Source organism: Acomys russatus, chromosome 16 (genome assembly GCF_903995435.1).
Source record: "Acomys russatus chromosome 16, mAcoRus1.1, whole genome shotgun sequence".
In the NCBI taxonomy this organism is placed as follows: Eukaryota; Metazoa; Chordata; class Mammalia; order Rodentia; family Muridae; genus Acomys; species Acomys russatus.
In genome coordinates this window covers 7185445-7203709 of record NC_067152.1, presented here as the reverse complement: position 1 = coordinate 7203709, position 18265 = coordinate 7185445, and the positions used below count along the sequence as shown (strand labels likewise).

The following is an 18265-nucleotide window of genomic DNA, read 5'->3' as shown; positions in this document are numbered from 1 at the left end:
ATGGGAAAGTAACTTAGAAGATTGATATCTGCCCTGCCCCAGGTTAGCTAAGGCTATTTTGAAATGTAACAGGTGTCTGTGTCTTGATTGATTGCTAGAGAGTTAGAAAATACTGCCATAGCCAGGCAGTGGTGGCGCACACCTTTAATCCCAGCACTCTGGAGGCAGAGGCAGGCGGATCACTGTGAGTTCGAGGCCAGCCTGGTCTACAAAGCGAATCCAGGATAGCCAAGGCTACACAGAGAAACCCTGTCTCCAAAAACCAAAAAAAAAAAAAAAAAAAAAAAACCGAAAAAAAGAAAGAAAGCAATTGAAGAGCTTGGTGGTGATGCATGCCTTTAAACCAAACACTTGGAAGACAGAACCAAGCGGATCTCATCCCAGCATTTGGGAGGCAGAAGCAGGTGGATGGCTGTGAGTTTGAGGCCAGCCTGGTCTACAAAGTGAGTCCTGGACAGCCAAGGCTACACAGAGAAACCCTGTCTTGGAAAACAAAAACAAAACAAAACAAAAAAAGTAAATAGAGGAAGAACTAGCTAGGCTGATGGTTCTATCTGTAATCTCTGCACTCAGGACACAGAAGTCAGCTTGGGAATATAGTGAGGTTCTGTCTTGACCCCACCTCCCCACTAAAAAACCAACTCCAGAAAGGAGTCGTAGCTTGCCTAGGTTTGACACCTATTAATGGTGAAAAAATGTTCTATCAAACTAAAAATCAAAACCCCCACTCAGCCATGTCCCTGTTAAGGAGAGAGTTTTGATAACTTGAACTGAGTTTTATGGACTTATTTTACATTGACTTATCAGTTGGTGAGAATCATCAGAGTCCCTAATAACGAAACGCCTGAAAAGCAGGCAATCCGCTACAGTGGAAGCTCAGCAGACAAACACAGATATGGACATTCAGAAGCTCCAGGGGCTGGAAAGATGCCCAGCAGTTAAGAGCTCTTCTTTTTTTTCCCCCCTTAGGTTTTTCGTGTCCTGGACTCATTTTTGTAGACCAGGCTGGCCTCAAACTCACAGCGACCTGCCTGCCTCTGCCTCCTGAGTGATGGGATTACAGGCGTGCGCCACCACGCCAGTTAAGAGTTCTTTCTGCCCTTGCAGGGGTCTAGGTAGAGTTCCCCATCACAGCATGGTAGGCAGTTCACAACCGTCCTTAACTCCATTTCCAGGGTATCCAATGGACTCCTCTGGCCTCCTCCAGCACTATAACCATGTGGTGCATACACATACATGCAGCAACGCATTCACACACATAAAAAACAAATCTTTAAAAAGCTTTGACCATATTTTCTTTTGTTCAGCAAAGAAATCTGTTGAGTTGTAGCATTTGTCTAAATGTATTCAATATACATGTTAAGATGTTCATATAACTTAAACTATTTAAACACCACATAAAAATCTTTAGCTTTAACATTTAATTAGATCAATTTGCTAATTATTAATACAAGAAAAGGTAGGTTGAACAAGAGGTAAAAACATATCTCCATACACATTTGTAAATAGATAATGCATCTATACTTTAAAAAAGTACAAAACCAGGATCCTTAACTTTTGAGTTAAAAATACAATTCATCGGAAAATGTACCTGAATATTACATTATTAAACAATATTCTGCATTATGAAGGAATTTTAAACGTACCTGATGACTTGACTGTAAAATGACATTAACTAAATTGTGACCTGCTTTTTGTTTTGTTTTTAAGACAAGGTTTCTCTGTGTAGCCTTGGCTGTCCTGGACTCACACTGTAGATCAGGCTGGCCTCGAACTCACAAGAGATTCTCCTGCCTCTGCCTCTGCCTCTGCCTCCTGAGTGCTGGGATTAAAGGTGTGCACCACCATGCCTTGCAAATAATGACATTTTAAGATCTTGCTACTAAAATAAAAAATGGGTACTTTAAAAAGCAGTAAAGCATGGACATGCTGGGTGTGGCAGATATGCCTGTAGTCCCGGGTACTTGAGAAGCTGAGACAGGAGATCACAGAAATCTGGAAGGAGTTTAGGGGCAGCCTAAGCAATCTGACCAAACTCTGTCTCAAAAACAGGGTAGGTGTTCTAAGTGTGTCCCTAGGTGTATAAGGCCTTCGGTTTGATCTGTAGCAAAAACATAAAGCCTGTGTATGTAGTAAGACATAGGACCCTTGCCACAACACAAAGGACCCCAAATTCAATCCTCAGGACCCCCAAAACCGTGCTTAAATGGAAACAGCTGTTAGGTAGAAACCCCATGGTAGAGTCCTTCATTATTACTTCAATAATCAACAACTTGTCCAAAATAGATAAAGTAGAATGCTCTACTCTGCTGACACCAACAACTCAATGATTAAATGGTGAAACATGCCAGAGGAAAGCAAAAGAAAGAAAGGCAAGAGGAAGTGCAATGCTTTCCAAAATTGATGTACATATTCCTTCCTAGGACATTTAAAAAATATTCCGCATGTAATTGGCTTTTCCTCATGTACCCCATAGCACTCGTGAGGTGCTTCCTATGTACATGGGCACAGTGCTGACGCTGACAGCAGAGGAAGAGAACAGGGAAATGACAGGAGAGCTCAGCTCTGAGACAGTCTGAGAAATCTCTCAGGGAACACTACCTTCGACAAACAGCTCACACATACAGAAGGCATACCAACAAAGCAAAAACATAACCCCACACATTCAGAAAAAATATGCCACAATCACATATACAGCTTGTGACTAAAAATTTTTCATTTTAAATACTTGAACCACAAAAATACAAAGTCTTTTATAATTTACATTAAGAGAAATAAGCTTTTCTTTAAAGTTAACATAATTGAAAGTATGTCATAATGACCACATAAACTGTACAAGCCACTGATGACAGGGAGCATCAAGGGAAGTCAGCTGCCAAAGTAGTTACAGTCTTTTCAGGAATATCCAGATGAATGCCATCAAAATAGTGGAGAAACCTGTCACAATCACAAAACATTAATATTAGCATTTTCATTCCCATGAACACATTTAGTAATCTTGACATGGCTACCTGAAATATTACCTTTTTTTTGTTTGTTTTTTGTTTTTTGAGACAGGGTTTCTCTGTATAACAGCCCTGGCTGTCCTGGACTCACTTTGTAGACCAGCTGGCCTCAAACTCACAGCGATCCGCCTGCCTCTGCCTCCCGAGTGTTGGGATTAAAGGCGTGCACCACCACGCCAGGCTTAATTTTTTTTTTTTTTTAACATACTTTACCTTCTTTTATTTTTCCCCTGTTGTTTTAGCTTCTCTATCCGACAAATGTTCCGGAGAGTTGGCAGGTAGTCTATTATACTAGCTTGCTTATTACCCAGGTTCAGAAGAGACCGACTAGAAAACACACTTTTAATGACGGCTATCCTCTTGTCAGCAGCGCTACAAATGAAGAATAAGTATTAGTTTTTGTTGTTTTGTACATAAAAATGTAACAATTCCAAACATAACCAGTGTGGCTGCTTCTGGTCTAGACCAGATGACACTTCTAATTTCCTGCGACCTGATTAGTGATTCCCATATACACTCAGACTGGCCTGGAACTCTACATAACTCAGCCTGACAGCAGGCTCATTCTCCTGAGGGCTGGGATTACACTGTTGCACTCCCACACTCAGCTTCATGGTGAGAACTTGTTTAGAGACAGGATCTCATGCAGCTCAGCATCAAACTCTCCATCTTGTGCCTCTACCCTCTCAAGCGCTGTGATTACTAACATGAGCCACCATGCTGTGTGCCATAGATTCCTTAATGGCCACTTTTACGTGCCACAAGTCTGAATCCCTCTGTTGCCTAAAGGTTTCCAAATTTCTTTCTTGTTTTTTTTTTTTTTTTTTTTTTTTTAAAGACAGAGTTTCTCTGTGTGGCCCTGGGTCTCCTGGAACTTACTTTGTAGAGCAGCCTGGCCTCAAACCCAGAGATGCACATGCCTCTGCCTCTTGAGTGCTGGGAGCAAAGGCGTGCACACCACATTTAGTTCCCCAACTTTCATTGCAGCTAGTTTTCTCAACAATCTCCTTAACTTGCAAGAAAAACTATATTAACACTGTTTCCCATGATCAACAGCCCAGTATTTTAAAATTAGTAAGAAGAGGAAGTCACCACCACTGATTACTGAAGGTAACAAGTAAGACTTACTCTAGATCGGCTGCCGACTGGCGGAAGCATGTATCACTGCACCTTTGTGAAACACAGAAAGTGAGCTCACTGGTTGGATCTCTTCCTAATTGCTTGCACGAATTCAAGGACTCCAGGGCTTTTGAAATGGTAGAAGAGCATTTAGTAAAGCTGAAAGCTTCTGCGGTTGCTTTTACCTCTTTAGCACTACGAGGAGCACACCCATCTCTACTCTCAAGACTAAACTCATCACAAAGTCCACTTTTAACCTTTCCACTTGTCCAGTGAAAGGCATTTTTACCCAATTCATTCTGTTCCCCTGAATCTGTTAAAAGGGCATCTAAGAAGGACATGTTCTCCATGAACTCAGTGAGAGAATTTAAACAGTGGTAAACAAGTGCAGAACACTTCTTCTCTGCTGGTGTCCTGGGAGGCTGAGGCACAGAGTCAGACCTGAAACCACTATTCTGTGTCTTTGTCTCTGGGTTGTCCTCTCCATCTCTGCCTGTGACGTCTACTAAAGTTGAGGAAGGAGCAGGGGACAAGCTAGTCAGTTCATTAAAAATGTTGAGTCCAGTGTCAAACAAGTCACTGTCATCTAGGGTCACCATCTTTTTCTGTTTCTTTTTCTGTGATTTTTTCAATGGCTGGTCATCCGCCTGCTTCCTGGTAAGACACTTCATGCTTCCTGGTGCAGTGGCCTCTGTGGTCAATGGGAAGCCATAAGCGCCTCTTACTTCCGGAATAACATGAACTGGCAGTGGCAGGATGAACTCAAGATTGCTGTATAGCACATCTATGTTTTGCATATGGAACTCTGTGAGAAGCTGGGTGAGTTTATCCCATTCTTCCTTTGTTGTGATCTCGTGCTGAAAAGCAATCGGAGTAAAGAGATATTTTAAGAGGATCTAGTTTAGACATTTCCCATCCTTATGAATACAGGCTTGTCCTTGCCCATCTCTCTTTCCCATAGATGAGGGAGCTGCCTGAGGGAGGTACCTCAGGACACATTTGGAGAGGAGAGAACAACTCCCGAGAGTCAGTTCTCTCCTTCTGTCATGTGGGTCCTAGGGATCAAACTGATTGTCACAAGGCTTGGACGGCAAGCACCTTCACTGCTGAGCATCTCCCTGGCCACCTATTCTATCTTGACAGTACTAAGTGGTTACCCTTTGTAATTTTATTAGATTATATGTAATACATGAAAACTGACTAGGCTGAAGGTAGGACAGTGGTCAAACATTTGTCTAGAATGCACTGGGCTATTTGGGTTAAATCCCCAAAGTTGGGGGGGCGGGGCGGTGAGAGAAAAGAAAGAACGGGATAGACACGAGGGAGGGAAAAAAGTTCTAAGTCTGAAACTAGATTTCAATTTGGAGACCGAGTGTTGAGATTACAGGCATGTGCAACCGCACCCAGAGGAGACCTAATGTTCTTTATTTTACACATACCCAATTTAGTATCAGAAGGTTATCTAAAAACTACACCAAAATGACCTTTTCATCTGAAAAGTTTTTAAATTCTTTTCATTTTTCAAGACAGGGTTTCTCTGTGTAGTCTTGGCTGTCGTGGACCTTGCTCTGTAGGATAGACACACATACCTGCCTTTGCTTCCTGAGTGTTAGGACTAAATTTAATCCACGTCCTAAACTATGCCTTTTCTTTTCTTTCTTTTTTTATACTTTTTATTTTTCGGGACAGCGTTTCTCTGTGTAGCCGTGGCTGTCCTGGACTCACTTTGCAGACCAGGCTGGCCTCCAACTCACAGTGATCCACCTGAGTGCTGGGATTACAGGTGTGCACCACCGCACCTGGCTCCTATACTATGCTTTTAAAGCTATGCCTATGCACCATATGTCAACGCCGTCAAATGAGTTAAAATCTCCTATCTAAAGTCTAGAAAATGTTAGGTAAATTTTAAGTTGAACTAAGATTCAGAACACAGGGTAAATACTGAGAAGATGGATGTAACATGAATTCAACATTCCAAACATGGAAAATACCTTTAACAAGGAAAGTAAGTCTCGGGCTGGGTAGGCAATGTTCTTGAGTCCAAACAAAGCCTCTGAACAGCCGGTGTCGCATCTGGGGATGGCTACATGGTTCCTTTTGGCGTGTTTAGAGTTAATTTTTACATCAGAGCCATCTTCAGGGCAAACCGGTACATTTCTACTATTTCCTCCTAAAAAATTAACAAAGGCAAATCTTAGGTGAATGTATCCTAAGTGAACTGTGTTTGAAAGAAAGCAAAGCTAAAACCAGAGGCCTTCTCATGTTCACTCCGCTCTGTTCTCCATGTCTTCACTTCATTACAAACATAATGTGAGTCATTAGCGAAACACCTAGGTAAAATGACTCAAGCCTACCTCTTATTGACTTATTATTATTATTTGTTGTTTACCCACAGGGCTATTTTATTTTATTTCATTGCAGCAGGATCTCACGTAGCCCAGGCTGGCCTCACATTTGCAATGTAGGCAAGGATAACTTTGAATTTATGTGTTTGGTGATCAGAGGACAACTGCAGCTGCCACTCCCAAGGTACACAACCTCAAGGTGGGCGCCATCACACACACACACTAAGATGTTTGCGCCCTCATGTCTTATTCATTTTTTGAGAGCTTGCTAAAGTTGCCAGCTCACACTGAACAAAGACATATGCCTAGGGCCCAGTGCTGGCGCACGTCTTTAATCCCAGGACATGGAGGCAGAGGCAGGAGGATCTCTGAGTTCGAGGCTAAGCCTGGTCTGCAAAGCGAGTCCAGTCCAGAGCTACACAGAGAAACCCTGTCTTGAAAAACAATAACCAACAAAACAAAGCAAAACAAAACAAAAAAGTAGATGTCTGTGTAAGTATTTTTAAAATTAGCTAGACACTTAATTTTAGGAATAATTTGATAGAGCATATATTTAAGAATATGGTCACATAATAGAAAATTTCTAATGACAGATTACTTACGACAATGTGACAAAGGTTTTTCTTCTAAAATTCCACCTCCACTTCTAATCCAAAACTGTAAGTAAAGGATACTTTTTCTGATGTCACAACCATTTGCAGTCAACAAGGTTACTAGGTCTTTTAAGTCTGTTCTGAAATTCTCAACTAAACAGATCATTTGTAGATAGCTGGCAACATTTAGCTTAAAATAGAAAAACAAGGCAAGATATGAGGGAGAGAAACATAAGGTTAATGGCAAAATAGCCAGAAATGTAGTAATAAACATGAATATTGATGAAGAGTTTTGCTAAAATCCATAATATATGAAAACTTTTTTGTTTTTTCGAGACAGGGTTTCTTTGTGTAGCCCTGGCTATCGTGGACTCACTTTGTACACCAGGCTGGCCTCGAACTCACAGCGATCCATCTGTCTCTGCCTCTCAAGTGCTGAGATGACAGGTGTGCACGACTGCCCAGCCTCTGAAAACTTTTTTTTTTTTCGAGACAGGGTTTTCTCTGAGTATCCTTGGCTGTCCTGGACTTGCATTTTCAGATCAGGCTGGCCTCGATCCACCTGCCTCTGCCTCCCTGAGTGCTGGGATTAAAGGCATGTACCACCATGACCAAATAGAGAACACTTTTTGAGAAGGAAATTTCTCAAAAAATACCATAAAATTAAAGGCATTTACATACTCTTCTTGAGTTTACTACATATAGTCCAGGATAACAACAACAACAACAACAAAACTGTGTTTTGTGTTTAAGATAGAATCTTAGGCAACCTAGGCTGGCCTCTCATTCTCCTGCCTCTACATCCATGTTCCCCTGTACTAGTTTGTATGTGTGTGGGAGCACACGTGCATGCACACACATAGTTGTAGTATTAAGCACATTTTAAAACTATAAATTTAATTTAAAAGATATCTTTTACAGAACTGTGATACAGCTGGGTGTGGCGGTACATACTTTTAATCCCAGCACTTGGGAGGCAGAGGCATGGAGATCACTGTGAGTTCAAGGCCAGCCTGATCTAAAAAGCAAGTCCAGGACAGTCAAGGCTACACAGAGAGACCCCGTCTCAACCCTTCCTGCGCCCCCCCAAAAAATAGAATTGTGATACATACATATACTCTTTGGTCATAAAAAATCAAAACTTACCAGGGAAGGAATACTGAAATTGATTTCTTCAAAGCAGCCATCAAACACTAAGCTAAATGTAGGATCTATAGAAACAACATAACATTTTTTTAGAAACATGAGACCACTAAAGAACACTTTGCAGTTATACTTAACTAAGACAATATCTAGGGTAAATATTTAGAGGGTATCTAGAGCAGGAGTTGTAGAGAGGGCTCTGTGCTGACAGTGCACTCTGCTCTTGTAGGGGGTGAGCTGCAGTTAGAGGAGCTCTGACTCTTCTGGCCTTCAGAGTCAGGGCTGAGCCTAGCTCCTCTGCAAGAGCAACAAGTGCTCTTTACTGCGGAGCCAACTCTCCAGGCTCTTACATTTGTAATTGTTAATAAGTGTCTTAGCTGTTTTCTTGGTAATCCACTGATCTCTTGGTCAACTTTGTACTATGACTAGGTTACAAGGCCTCTAAGTATGTACGTATAGAAGATAAGGTATACATATAGTGTGGGTCTATTTGAAATTATAAGCGTGCATGGGGCGGGGGAACTTGGGAGTATCCTTCATGGATAAAAGGAGACTGTTAGTGCCATGCAAATTATAATTCCTTAAGGAACTTTCTACTTTGATCTAAAGTAATAAAGACCGTCTTAATTAGTTATCCCCTAATTTAGGATTATTCAGATTTCATATCTCTAATTAATTGAAGGGCCGAGGACATAGCTGGTTGGTAAAAAGCATGCCCAGCACCAAAGAAACAAAGAAGACACGGAGGGTAACAGCCAGCACAAATGAACTTTCCCAATAACTCCATAGCGGAGCTAGCCTTCTAAATATTTGCAAAATTTAGTTTTCTTTCATTTATTTTTGTTTTTTCAAGACAGGGTTTCTCTCGCTAGCTGTGACTGTCCTGGACTCACTTTATAGACCAGGGTGGCCTCCAAGTCACAATGATGGTCCTGCCTCAGCCTCCCTGAGTGCTGGGATTACAGGTGTGTGCCACCAGGCCTGGCTCTTGTTTGTTTTTAAGACAAGGTCTAGCTATGTCATAGTACTTAATCCTCCTGTACAAACCTCCAGAGTGACTGGGCCATAGGCATTTAGCCCCATCTAATTTTTTCTGAATAGGGGTAATCAGATGGCTTAGTAGGTAGAGTTGCCCACTACCAAGTTTGACAGCCTGAGCCCTATCCTCAGGACCCATTTGATAGAAGGAGAAAATCAATTACCAGAAGTTGTCTTCTGATCTCCATATATGCTCTGTGGCACATGTTATGGCACATGTGTGTGGACACACATACTAAATAACATAATAAAAACTTAAAAAAAAACAACACTGTAAGCCTAAAATATGTTTGTCCACACTTAAAATCCCAGCAGTTCGAACAAAGAGAATTGAGAGTTCTAGGCTATCTAAATGAACCATAAAAACCACCCAGTTCTAATACCCAAGAAAGGAGATAGAATTCTGTGATGCTGATGATGGCTTCCTTTAATTAAACATGTAACAAATCTTCCTCAAGTTTTATCGTGGTATAGAGAAGTTCTAAATCCAATTGTTAAGGATCTGCAGGGAACCAGTGAGGTGCCTCATCCCTGTAATTGTAGGATAAGGAAGGATATCTCTCTGAGTTTTAAGCTAGCACAGCTAAAGAGTAAAGCACACACACACCATGAAAATTGTTGTCTTATTATAGGTATGAGAAGAAACAAGAAAAGGATTTGTGGGCTGGAGAGACGGCTCAGCAGTTAACAGCACTGACTGTTCTTCTGGAAGACCTGAATTCAATTCCCAGCTCACACACGGCAGCTCACAACTGTCTGTAACTCCAAGATCTGACACTCTCACACAGACATACATGCAAGCAAAACACCAATGCACATAAACAAGAATAAATAAATAAATAATTTTTTAAAAAAGATTTATTTATTTATTATGTATACAGTGTTCTGCCTGTATCTATGCCTATAGGGCAGAAGAGGGCACCAGATCTCATTATAGATGGTTGTGAGCCACCATGTGGTTGCTGGGAATTGAACTCAGGACCTCTGGAAGAGCAGGCAATGCTCGTAACCTCTGAGCCATCTCTCTAGCCCCAAATTATTTTTTAAAAAAGATAAATAAATAAATTTTTTAAAAAAGAAAAGGACTTATTTTATTTTTTTTTTTCAAGACACGGTTTCTCTGTGTACCTATGGCTGTCCTGGAACACACAGTGCTAGGATTAAAGAAAGGCATGAACCACTGCCTGGCTGATATTTTTTTACTATAATATGCACACAAACTATTTTGTAAGTCTGTGTTTTAGGCAGGTTTTTTTTTTTTTTTTTTTTTTTTTGAGACAGGGTTTCTCTATGTAGCCTTGGCTGTCCTAGACTCACTTTGTAGACCAGGCTGGCCTCGAACACAGAGATCCACCTGCCTCTGCCTCTAGAATTCTGGGATTAAAGGCGTGCGCTACCACCATGCCCAGTTTAGGCAGTTCTTAATTTAGGTCTTTATATCTGTCCAACACTGGACACAGTGATCCAAAGTAGTATCCATTTCTAAGGAGCCATTACCATTCTCATATATAATGAGTCTTATAACTACTACTAAAGGCTGCAAGGCAGTGAGTGAATGCTTATTACTAAAACAAAAAACTGGCCTTGGGCATGGTGGCACACACCTTTAATCCCAACACTCTGGAGTCTCAGTCAGGTGAGTGTCTGTGAGTTCAAGGCCAGCACTTCCAGGACAGCCAGGACTACACAAAGAAACCCTGCCTTGAAAAACAAAACAAAGGGCAGGGCACGGTGGCAAAAAACTGAAAAAGAAAAAGAAAAAAGAAAAACAATACAAGAGCTGAGGCATGGTGGCACATGCCTGTAATGCCAGCACTCAGGAGGCAGAGGCAGGTGGATCGCTGTGAGTTCCAGGCCAGCCTGGTCTGAAGTGAGTCCAGGACAGTCAAGGCTACACAGAGAAACCCCGTCTCAAACAAAACAAAGCGACAACAACAAAAAACAAAACAAAAACCTAGCTTCCAAAGGCTGGAGAGACAGTCTGATAGTCAAGAGCTCTTGTTGCTCTTACAGAGGACCGTGCTTTGTTCTCAGCCCCCACCAAACACCCATAACTCCAGTTCTATGGAATCTGATGCCTTTTAATGACTGCTGTGGGCACTAGGCATGTACACGGTACAGACACTCAAAACATTTACATACAGACAATAAAAATTAGTTTTGGGGCCCAACAGTTAAGAGTGTTGGCTGCTTTCTCATTTTAGAAAAAGAAATTGTTGGGGCTGGAGAGATGGCTCAGAGGTTAAGAGCACTGGCTGCTCTTCCAGAAGTCCGGAGTTTAATTCCCAGCAATCACATGGTGGCTCACAACCATCTATAATGTGATCTGATGCCCTCTTCTGGCCTGCAGATAGACATGCAGACAGAGCACTGTATACATAATGACAAATAAATAAATCTTAGATTAAAAAAAGGACTACTTAAAAAAAAAAGAAAGAAAGAAATTGTTAGCTGACTTTTTTAGGGGAGGGGTGGTACTGAGGACACTGAGTCTTGTGCAAGGCTGGCAAGTGTACTGTCACTGACTCTATGCCTATGTGTGTCCGTTCAAGGCAGGGTCTTGCTATGGTATCCAAGCTGGCCTTAAAGCCCTGGGCTTCCTGCCTCTGCTTCCTAAGTGTCTGATTGTTTTTGTTTTGAAAGAGGATTTAGGCATGTAGCCCTGGCTGATCTGTAATTCATTATAGGTATCAGGCCAGTCTCAATTTTGTGGAGACTCTCCTGCCTCTGCCTCCTAAGCACTGAAATAAATTACAGACATATGCGACCACACTATGCTTTGCTATTTTAGTGGAAAAAAGGCTTTTAGATTTTTGTTTTTTGAGATAGATTTTTCTGTGTAGCCTTGGCTGTCCTGGACTTGCTTTTTAGACTAGACTGGCCTCGAACTCACAGCAATCCGCCTGCCTCTGCCTCCCAGACTGCTGGGATTACAGGCATGCGCCACTGTGCCCAGCTGCCTCATTTGTTTTAAAATGTTACTTATTGTTAGAGTGTGTCTGTGTGTACATGATATGTGTGTGTGTGTGTGTGTGTGTGTGTGTACACCAAGCACTGAGAAGCAACAGGTCAACCCTGTGGAATTGGCTTTCTCCTTCCACTTTTATGTGCATTTCAGGCATTGAACTCAGGTCAACAAATCTGTCTAGCAGGAGTTTTACCTGTAGAGCCATCTCTCCAGCTTGTATCCTGCTTTACTCAACTGATGTTTGAAGTTAGTAGCTCTATGAAAATATTTCAACAAAAAAAAAATTGTTCTGAAATTATTTTTACATACCACTTGTTGTAAGAATTACTGGTCGTTTAGTTGTTGCCATGAATGTTTTGACTGCATTCAAAAACCCAGCATCTTCATCAAAAATGACATCAACCTATAAACCATTACTAGAATATTAGTACATTGAGAATAACAATACATTCACTCAGTTCAATTATAGATATACATAGTAGACATACTCTGTCAAAGTCAACCTTGATCTTTCTTTGGGCAGGCATAGGTTGAGACAGGGTTTTTCTCTACAGCCCCGGCTGTCCTTTTTTACCCAGAGACCCATCTGCTTCTGCCTGCTGAGGCTGGGATTTAAGGCATGTATCACTACTGCCTGGGAAAGTTTGTCTCATACCATAAAGGAACCTCTTTTTTGTTTGTCTGTTTTCTTTTTTCAAGACAAGGCTTCTCGGCTGTTCTGAACTCACTCCATAGACCAGGCTGGCCTTGAACTCAGAGATCCGCCTGCCTCTGCCTCTCGAGTGCTGGGATTAAAGGTGTATGCTACCATTCCTGGCTCCATAAAATAAGATTTAAGATGGTCACATAGTAAACAATAAAACACAACCATTAATAACTGGGGTAGACATGTATCATAATAGTTTGTATAGCTGTTAATAATGAGTATCATTGAGTTTACGTTAATCATCTGAAAATTATTCAGCACCATAGAGATAGCTTAGTGGTTAAGAGCACTGGTTACTCTTCTGGAGGACCTGATGATTCCTAGGATTGGCATGACAGCTCATAACCATCTGTGAACCCAGTCCCAGGGGATCCAGCACCCTCCTCCAGCCTCCAAGGGTGGCACTCCAAGCGTGCACACATAGTGCTCAGACATACAGGAAGGCATAATATCCACACACATTAAAAAAAAGAAAAAAGTTTTTCATTACCACTCTTTATAAAAAAAAATATTATTCTAGAATTAAGTATTCTTGGATATTTATTTTATGATAACTTTATAATTCCCTATATGAAAACACAGTAGGAGCTGGAGAGATGGCTAAGAGGTTTAAGAGCACTGACTGCTCTTCCAAAGGTCATGAGTTCAATTCCCAGCAACCACATGGTAGCTCACAACCATCTCTTCTGGCCTGTAGGCAGAATGCTGTATACATAATAAGTAAATGAATCTTAAAAAAAAGAAAAGAAAACACAGTAATCTTTAACATATGTTTCTATTATGTGTGCCTTTGTAAGCCTACCTCCTCAAAGAGAATGAGAGATGTTGCATTCTTTCTGCTGGATTCTTCAACTCCAAAATCTTTAATATTTGAATTATTTGCATTTGTTGATTTAGTCTGAATAATTTGCCTCTGTTCCAAAGAATTTTTGATTCCTGCATAAATACAATTTCAATATTTTATGTAAAACTCACTTTTTTTTCTTTTTTAAGATCTCTTTTAGAGCCGGGCGTGGTGGCGCATGCCTTTAATCCCAGTACTCGGGAGGCAGAGGCAGGCGGATCGCTGTGAGTTCGAGGCCAGCCTGGTCTACAAAGTGAGTCCAGGATGGCCAAGGCTACACAGAGAAACCCTGTCTCGAAAAAAAAAAAAAAAGATCTCTTTTAGACAGTGTCTCACTGTGTAAGACCAGGGTGCCTTGAAGTCATAGAGATCCATTTGCCTCTGCCTCCGGAGTACTGTGATTAAGGGCATGCACCACCAGACCTGGCAAAACTCACTTTTAATAAAATACTAGATACACCCACAAACTGAACTCCCATATCAAATCTTATTCAGTAGTGATGTGTCTATAGTTAGGATGATTAGCATGACTGGGGCTTAATAAATAGCATAGGAGGCTGGAGAGATGGCTCAGAGATTAAGGGCACTGAGGTCCTGAGCTCAATTCCCAGCAACCACATGATGGTTCACAACCATCTGTAATGTGATCTGATGCCCTCTTCTGGCCGTAGGTGTACATGCAGGCAGAGCACTGTACACATAATAATAAATAAATCCTAAAAAGAAAGAAAGAAAGAAAGAAAGAAAGAAAAAAAGAAAGAAAAAAAGAAAGAAAGAAAGAGCATAGGAACATGTGAAATACATTGACAGTTGTTTAGCGTTGTTTTTGTTTTTTTGAGACAAGGTTTCTCTGTGTATCCCTGACTGTTCTGGAACTCAGTCTGTAGCCATCGCTCCTGGCTACATTCATACTTTTCTACATCAAGGCTAATTTACTTTTTTTTGTTTTTGTTTTTTGTTTTTTGGAGACAGGGTTTCTCTGTGTTATCTTGGCTGTTCTGAACTTTGTAGACCAGTCTGGCCTCAAAATCACAGGAATCCGCGTGCGCCACCACGCCCGGCCTTAATTTACTTCCTTAATGCTTTACCTTTATTATTTCCCATGAGTGCTCCCACTTCTTCATGACTTTTTGATTTGGAGGATACTTTAAAGTAATTTGCCAAAGTTTTAGGGGGAAGTGCTCGCTTCTGCCCACTTCTTTTTGGTGATGATGGAGGAAGCTTCCTTGGTGATGTAACAACTTTCCCAGGGGAGTTTAACTTTTCTATGAAAAAACAAACAGCACTTAAGAACATTCTAAAACTACACTGATGGCCAGATAAAGCTATCCACAGTGTATTTCTCTTACTTGTTAAAAACCAAGGGCAAACATTTTCTTTCGTTCTTATATGAATACAATACAAAACAAAAGGTTATGATCATTATAATTTTATTATAAACCAAACACCAACAAAAGCCAAGCTGTCCCGGGGTTGGAGAGAAGGCGCAGAGTTAAGAACACTTACTGCTTTTGTTCACAATTATCTAGAACTCCAGTTCCAGTAGATCCAACGCGCCTTCTTTTAGTCTCTGTGGTAGCCAGGAACACACATGGTACACACACACACACATGCAGGCAATATACTCATATAAAATAAAATAATCTAAAAAAAAAAATTTTTTTTTCAAGACAGTATCTCTGCGCAGCCCTGGCTGTCCTGGACTCGCTTTGTAGACCAGGCTGGCCTCGAACTCACAGCGATCCGCCTGCCTCTGCCTCTCGAATATATCTGTTTTTTAAAGAAACCAAAATTCTGACTACAACAAAAGATTACTAGTTTTGAAATGTACATATTACTGTTTTGTTTTTTTTCCATTAGATAGGGTCTCAGGTAACACAGACTGGCCTTGAACTGGCATATAGCCACAAATAACCCTGAGCTGCTGTGCTGGGATGCTGTTCCCTCAAGCTCACTGCATTCTAGGCAAGCAATCTACCAACTGAGCTATACCACACGTCTGTCGGCTTTTTTGGTTTTATGAGACAGTTTCTCACTTTGTAACAAAGACTAGCTTTGAATGCATGGCAGCCTTCCACCCCAGTCTCCTATGTGCTACCTTTAATTTCAAGATTCTCAAATTGAAAAAAAAAAAGATAATTTCCAAAACATTTCCAACGGAAGAATCACCTCCAGCCAACTCAGTGATCTCTGAGGCCACATCAAAAGGCCACAGACCAAAAGAAACAGTTCCTTGCCAGCAGAAGAGGGGAATATATAAACACCAGAGGGAAAAGATGTGAGTCTGCTCCTCAGTAAGATAGAGGATCTGAGACTAGATTTACATCTCCATCTAAAATAACAATAAAAAAAAAAAAAAAAAAAAAAACATGACATATTGTATGAAACACTTTTCAAGTTTTTGGCTATCATCCAACAAAGGACAATGATCCCTAAGGGACAAGACGCAAACAGCTAACTAAACATGAAGACGGCCCAGCTTATTGAGAATGTCTAAGCTGCAGTGGGAAAGAAAAACCAGTGCAAACTTTGCTAATTCTAGAAGACTAGAGCAGCGAATGAGGAAATCAAGGCAGACAGAGCGCATAAGAGAGAATACACAATTATGATAGCTATGCAGAGTGCTCTGAAATCTGCAGAACCCTACTCTGCCACGTCGAAAATAAAGTACTCATGATGGAAGGGCCACGGGAACCAAATGGCAAGACACACGGAAATCTAGGAGCGGCAAATACATCCTTTTCTGGTTTTGTTTTTTGTTTTAGAGATAAGGTCTCACTATGTAGCCCTGGATGGCCTAGAACTCAGTAGGAAAATCAAGCTTGCCTCAAACTCATAGCAATCCACCTGCCCAAGTGCAGGAATTAGAGGCATGTGCCACCTTGCCTGGCTGAATTCATGCTTGTCACTAGACAGACCAATGAACATCGTCATTGACGTGAGACTAGCAAGGATGCTCAGGAGCAATACTCTGCAGCGGAGCCGAGTCAGCCCAGGTCTAATGCTGCTGTGATACACACTGCCTAGTACAACAGACCTGAAACAAACTCAGAACAAAGGTCAAGGCTGACTACAATAGACAGAAGTGCCCAGCGTCTAAACAAAGTCTGACAGACAATTACAAGTACCAGGCATGCAAGCTGGAGAGATGCTCTGGTTAGAACTTAGAGCTTTTCTAGAGGACCCAGGATCGGTTCCCAGCATCCACATGGCAGCTCGCAACGGTCAGTAATTCCAGTTCCAGGAGATCTGACACCCTCATAGATATATATACAAGCAAAACACCAATGCACATAAAAATTAAAAAAACATGAAAAACCACAGAAATTTGAAATCCACTTTTTTCCCCCCATAAACCAAGCAAGCCTTGACTTTTATTACTTAAAAAAGCTGCAGTGGTGGGGCACACCTTTAATCCCAGCACTCCGGAGGCAGAGGCAGGTGGATTGCTGTGAGTTTTAGGCCAGCCTGGTCTACAAAGTGAGTCCAGGACAGCCAAGGCTAACACAGAGGGACCCTGTCTCAAAAAAAACAAAAAAACTGCATATTTATTTTGCTTTCTGATTCTGTGCTTGCGCCTTCAATACGTTCACAACGATTTTGTGCTCCTCAATAAAGAAAACCCTGACCCTCTCTCAGACACACTTGGCACCATAGGCCCTGCTGACATATGTCTTTGCTTGGACTGTCTCATCAGGACTTTAGGCCTCACAGCACTAACCCCTCACAGTCTTCCTGGGCACACCCCACATGCCGATTTTGGTGCTTTCCCAGCCTTTTTGGTGTAGAGGTAAACAATTCTGTTGCTGGGGGTTCAAGACAACCTAGTTTTGTTCGGGGCTGTAATGTAGGAGATCCTACAACTGTGTGTCAAACGCTGCACCATTTTGAGTGCCTCTAAGCACTGCCTCCGGAAGAGGAAAGGGAAGGCTCAACTTAAAAAAACAAAAACATAAACAAACAAGGAACAAGCTTCATTTTGTTAGGTTTGACTATACTTTTGCTCTTTTGGGTTTTTTCCCTCCCTTTCCTTTTCTTTCTTTTTTTCTTTTTCTTTTGTTTTAAATAGGGTTTCTCTGTGTAATAGCTTTAGCTGTCCTGTAACTCACTCTGTAGACCAGGCTGGCTTTGAACTCACAGAGATCCACCTGTCTCTGCCTCCCGAGTACTGGGATTAAAGGTGTGCACCACCATCAAGCAGCTGTTTTTGTTTTTCAAGACAGTTTTAATTACTCTGTGTAGCCTTGGTTGTCCTAGACTCCCTTTGTAGACCAGGCTGGCCTTGAACTGACGGAGACCTGCCTCATCAAGTGCTGGGATTATGGGCGTGCATCGCTGCAGCTAGCTTGCTATGCTTCTTAAAAGCCCTTAATGTGGCAGCTGGGCGCAGTGGCACACGCCTGCTATCCCAGCACTTGAAACTCTGTCTCAAAAAGCAGAACAAAACAAAAGCCCTTTTAATGTTTAGTACCATATAACAATGGTCTAGATGTTTAGTTTATGG

At 41.5% G+C, this 18265-nt stretch overlaps 1 protein-coding gene across 1 annotated transcript in view; it reads right to left on the bottom strand.

The window, feature by feature from the left end:
* Window positions 1-2529: 2529 nt before the first annotated feature.
* The window catches only part of Atad5 (ATPase family AAA domain containing 5), a 45075-nt gene continuing 29339 nt past the window's right edge, over window positions 2530-18265 (bottom strand). Inside the window, exons 15-23 of the mRNA XM_051158093.1 lie at window positions 14850-15026; window positions 13720-13853; window positions 12521-12614; window positions 8209-8273; window positions 7072-7252; window positions 6116-6294; window positions 4134-4981; window positions 3219-3377; window positions 2530-2937 (exon numbers count right to left, since the gene is read on the bottom strand). Of these exons, the coding sequence (XP_051014050.1) occupies window positions 2859-2937; window positions 3219-3377; window positions 4134-4981; window positions 6116-6294; window positions 7072-7252; window positions 8209-8273; window positions 12521-12614; window positions 13720-13853; window positions 14850-15026 (1916 nt within the window). The 3' untranslated portion in view covers window positions 2530-2858. The remainder of the gene's footprint in view (window positions 2938-3218; window positions 3378-4133; window positions 4982-6115; window positions 6295-7071; window positions 7253-8208; window positions 8274-12520; window positions 12615-13719; window positions 13854-14849; window positions 15027-18265) is intronic.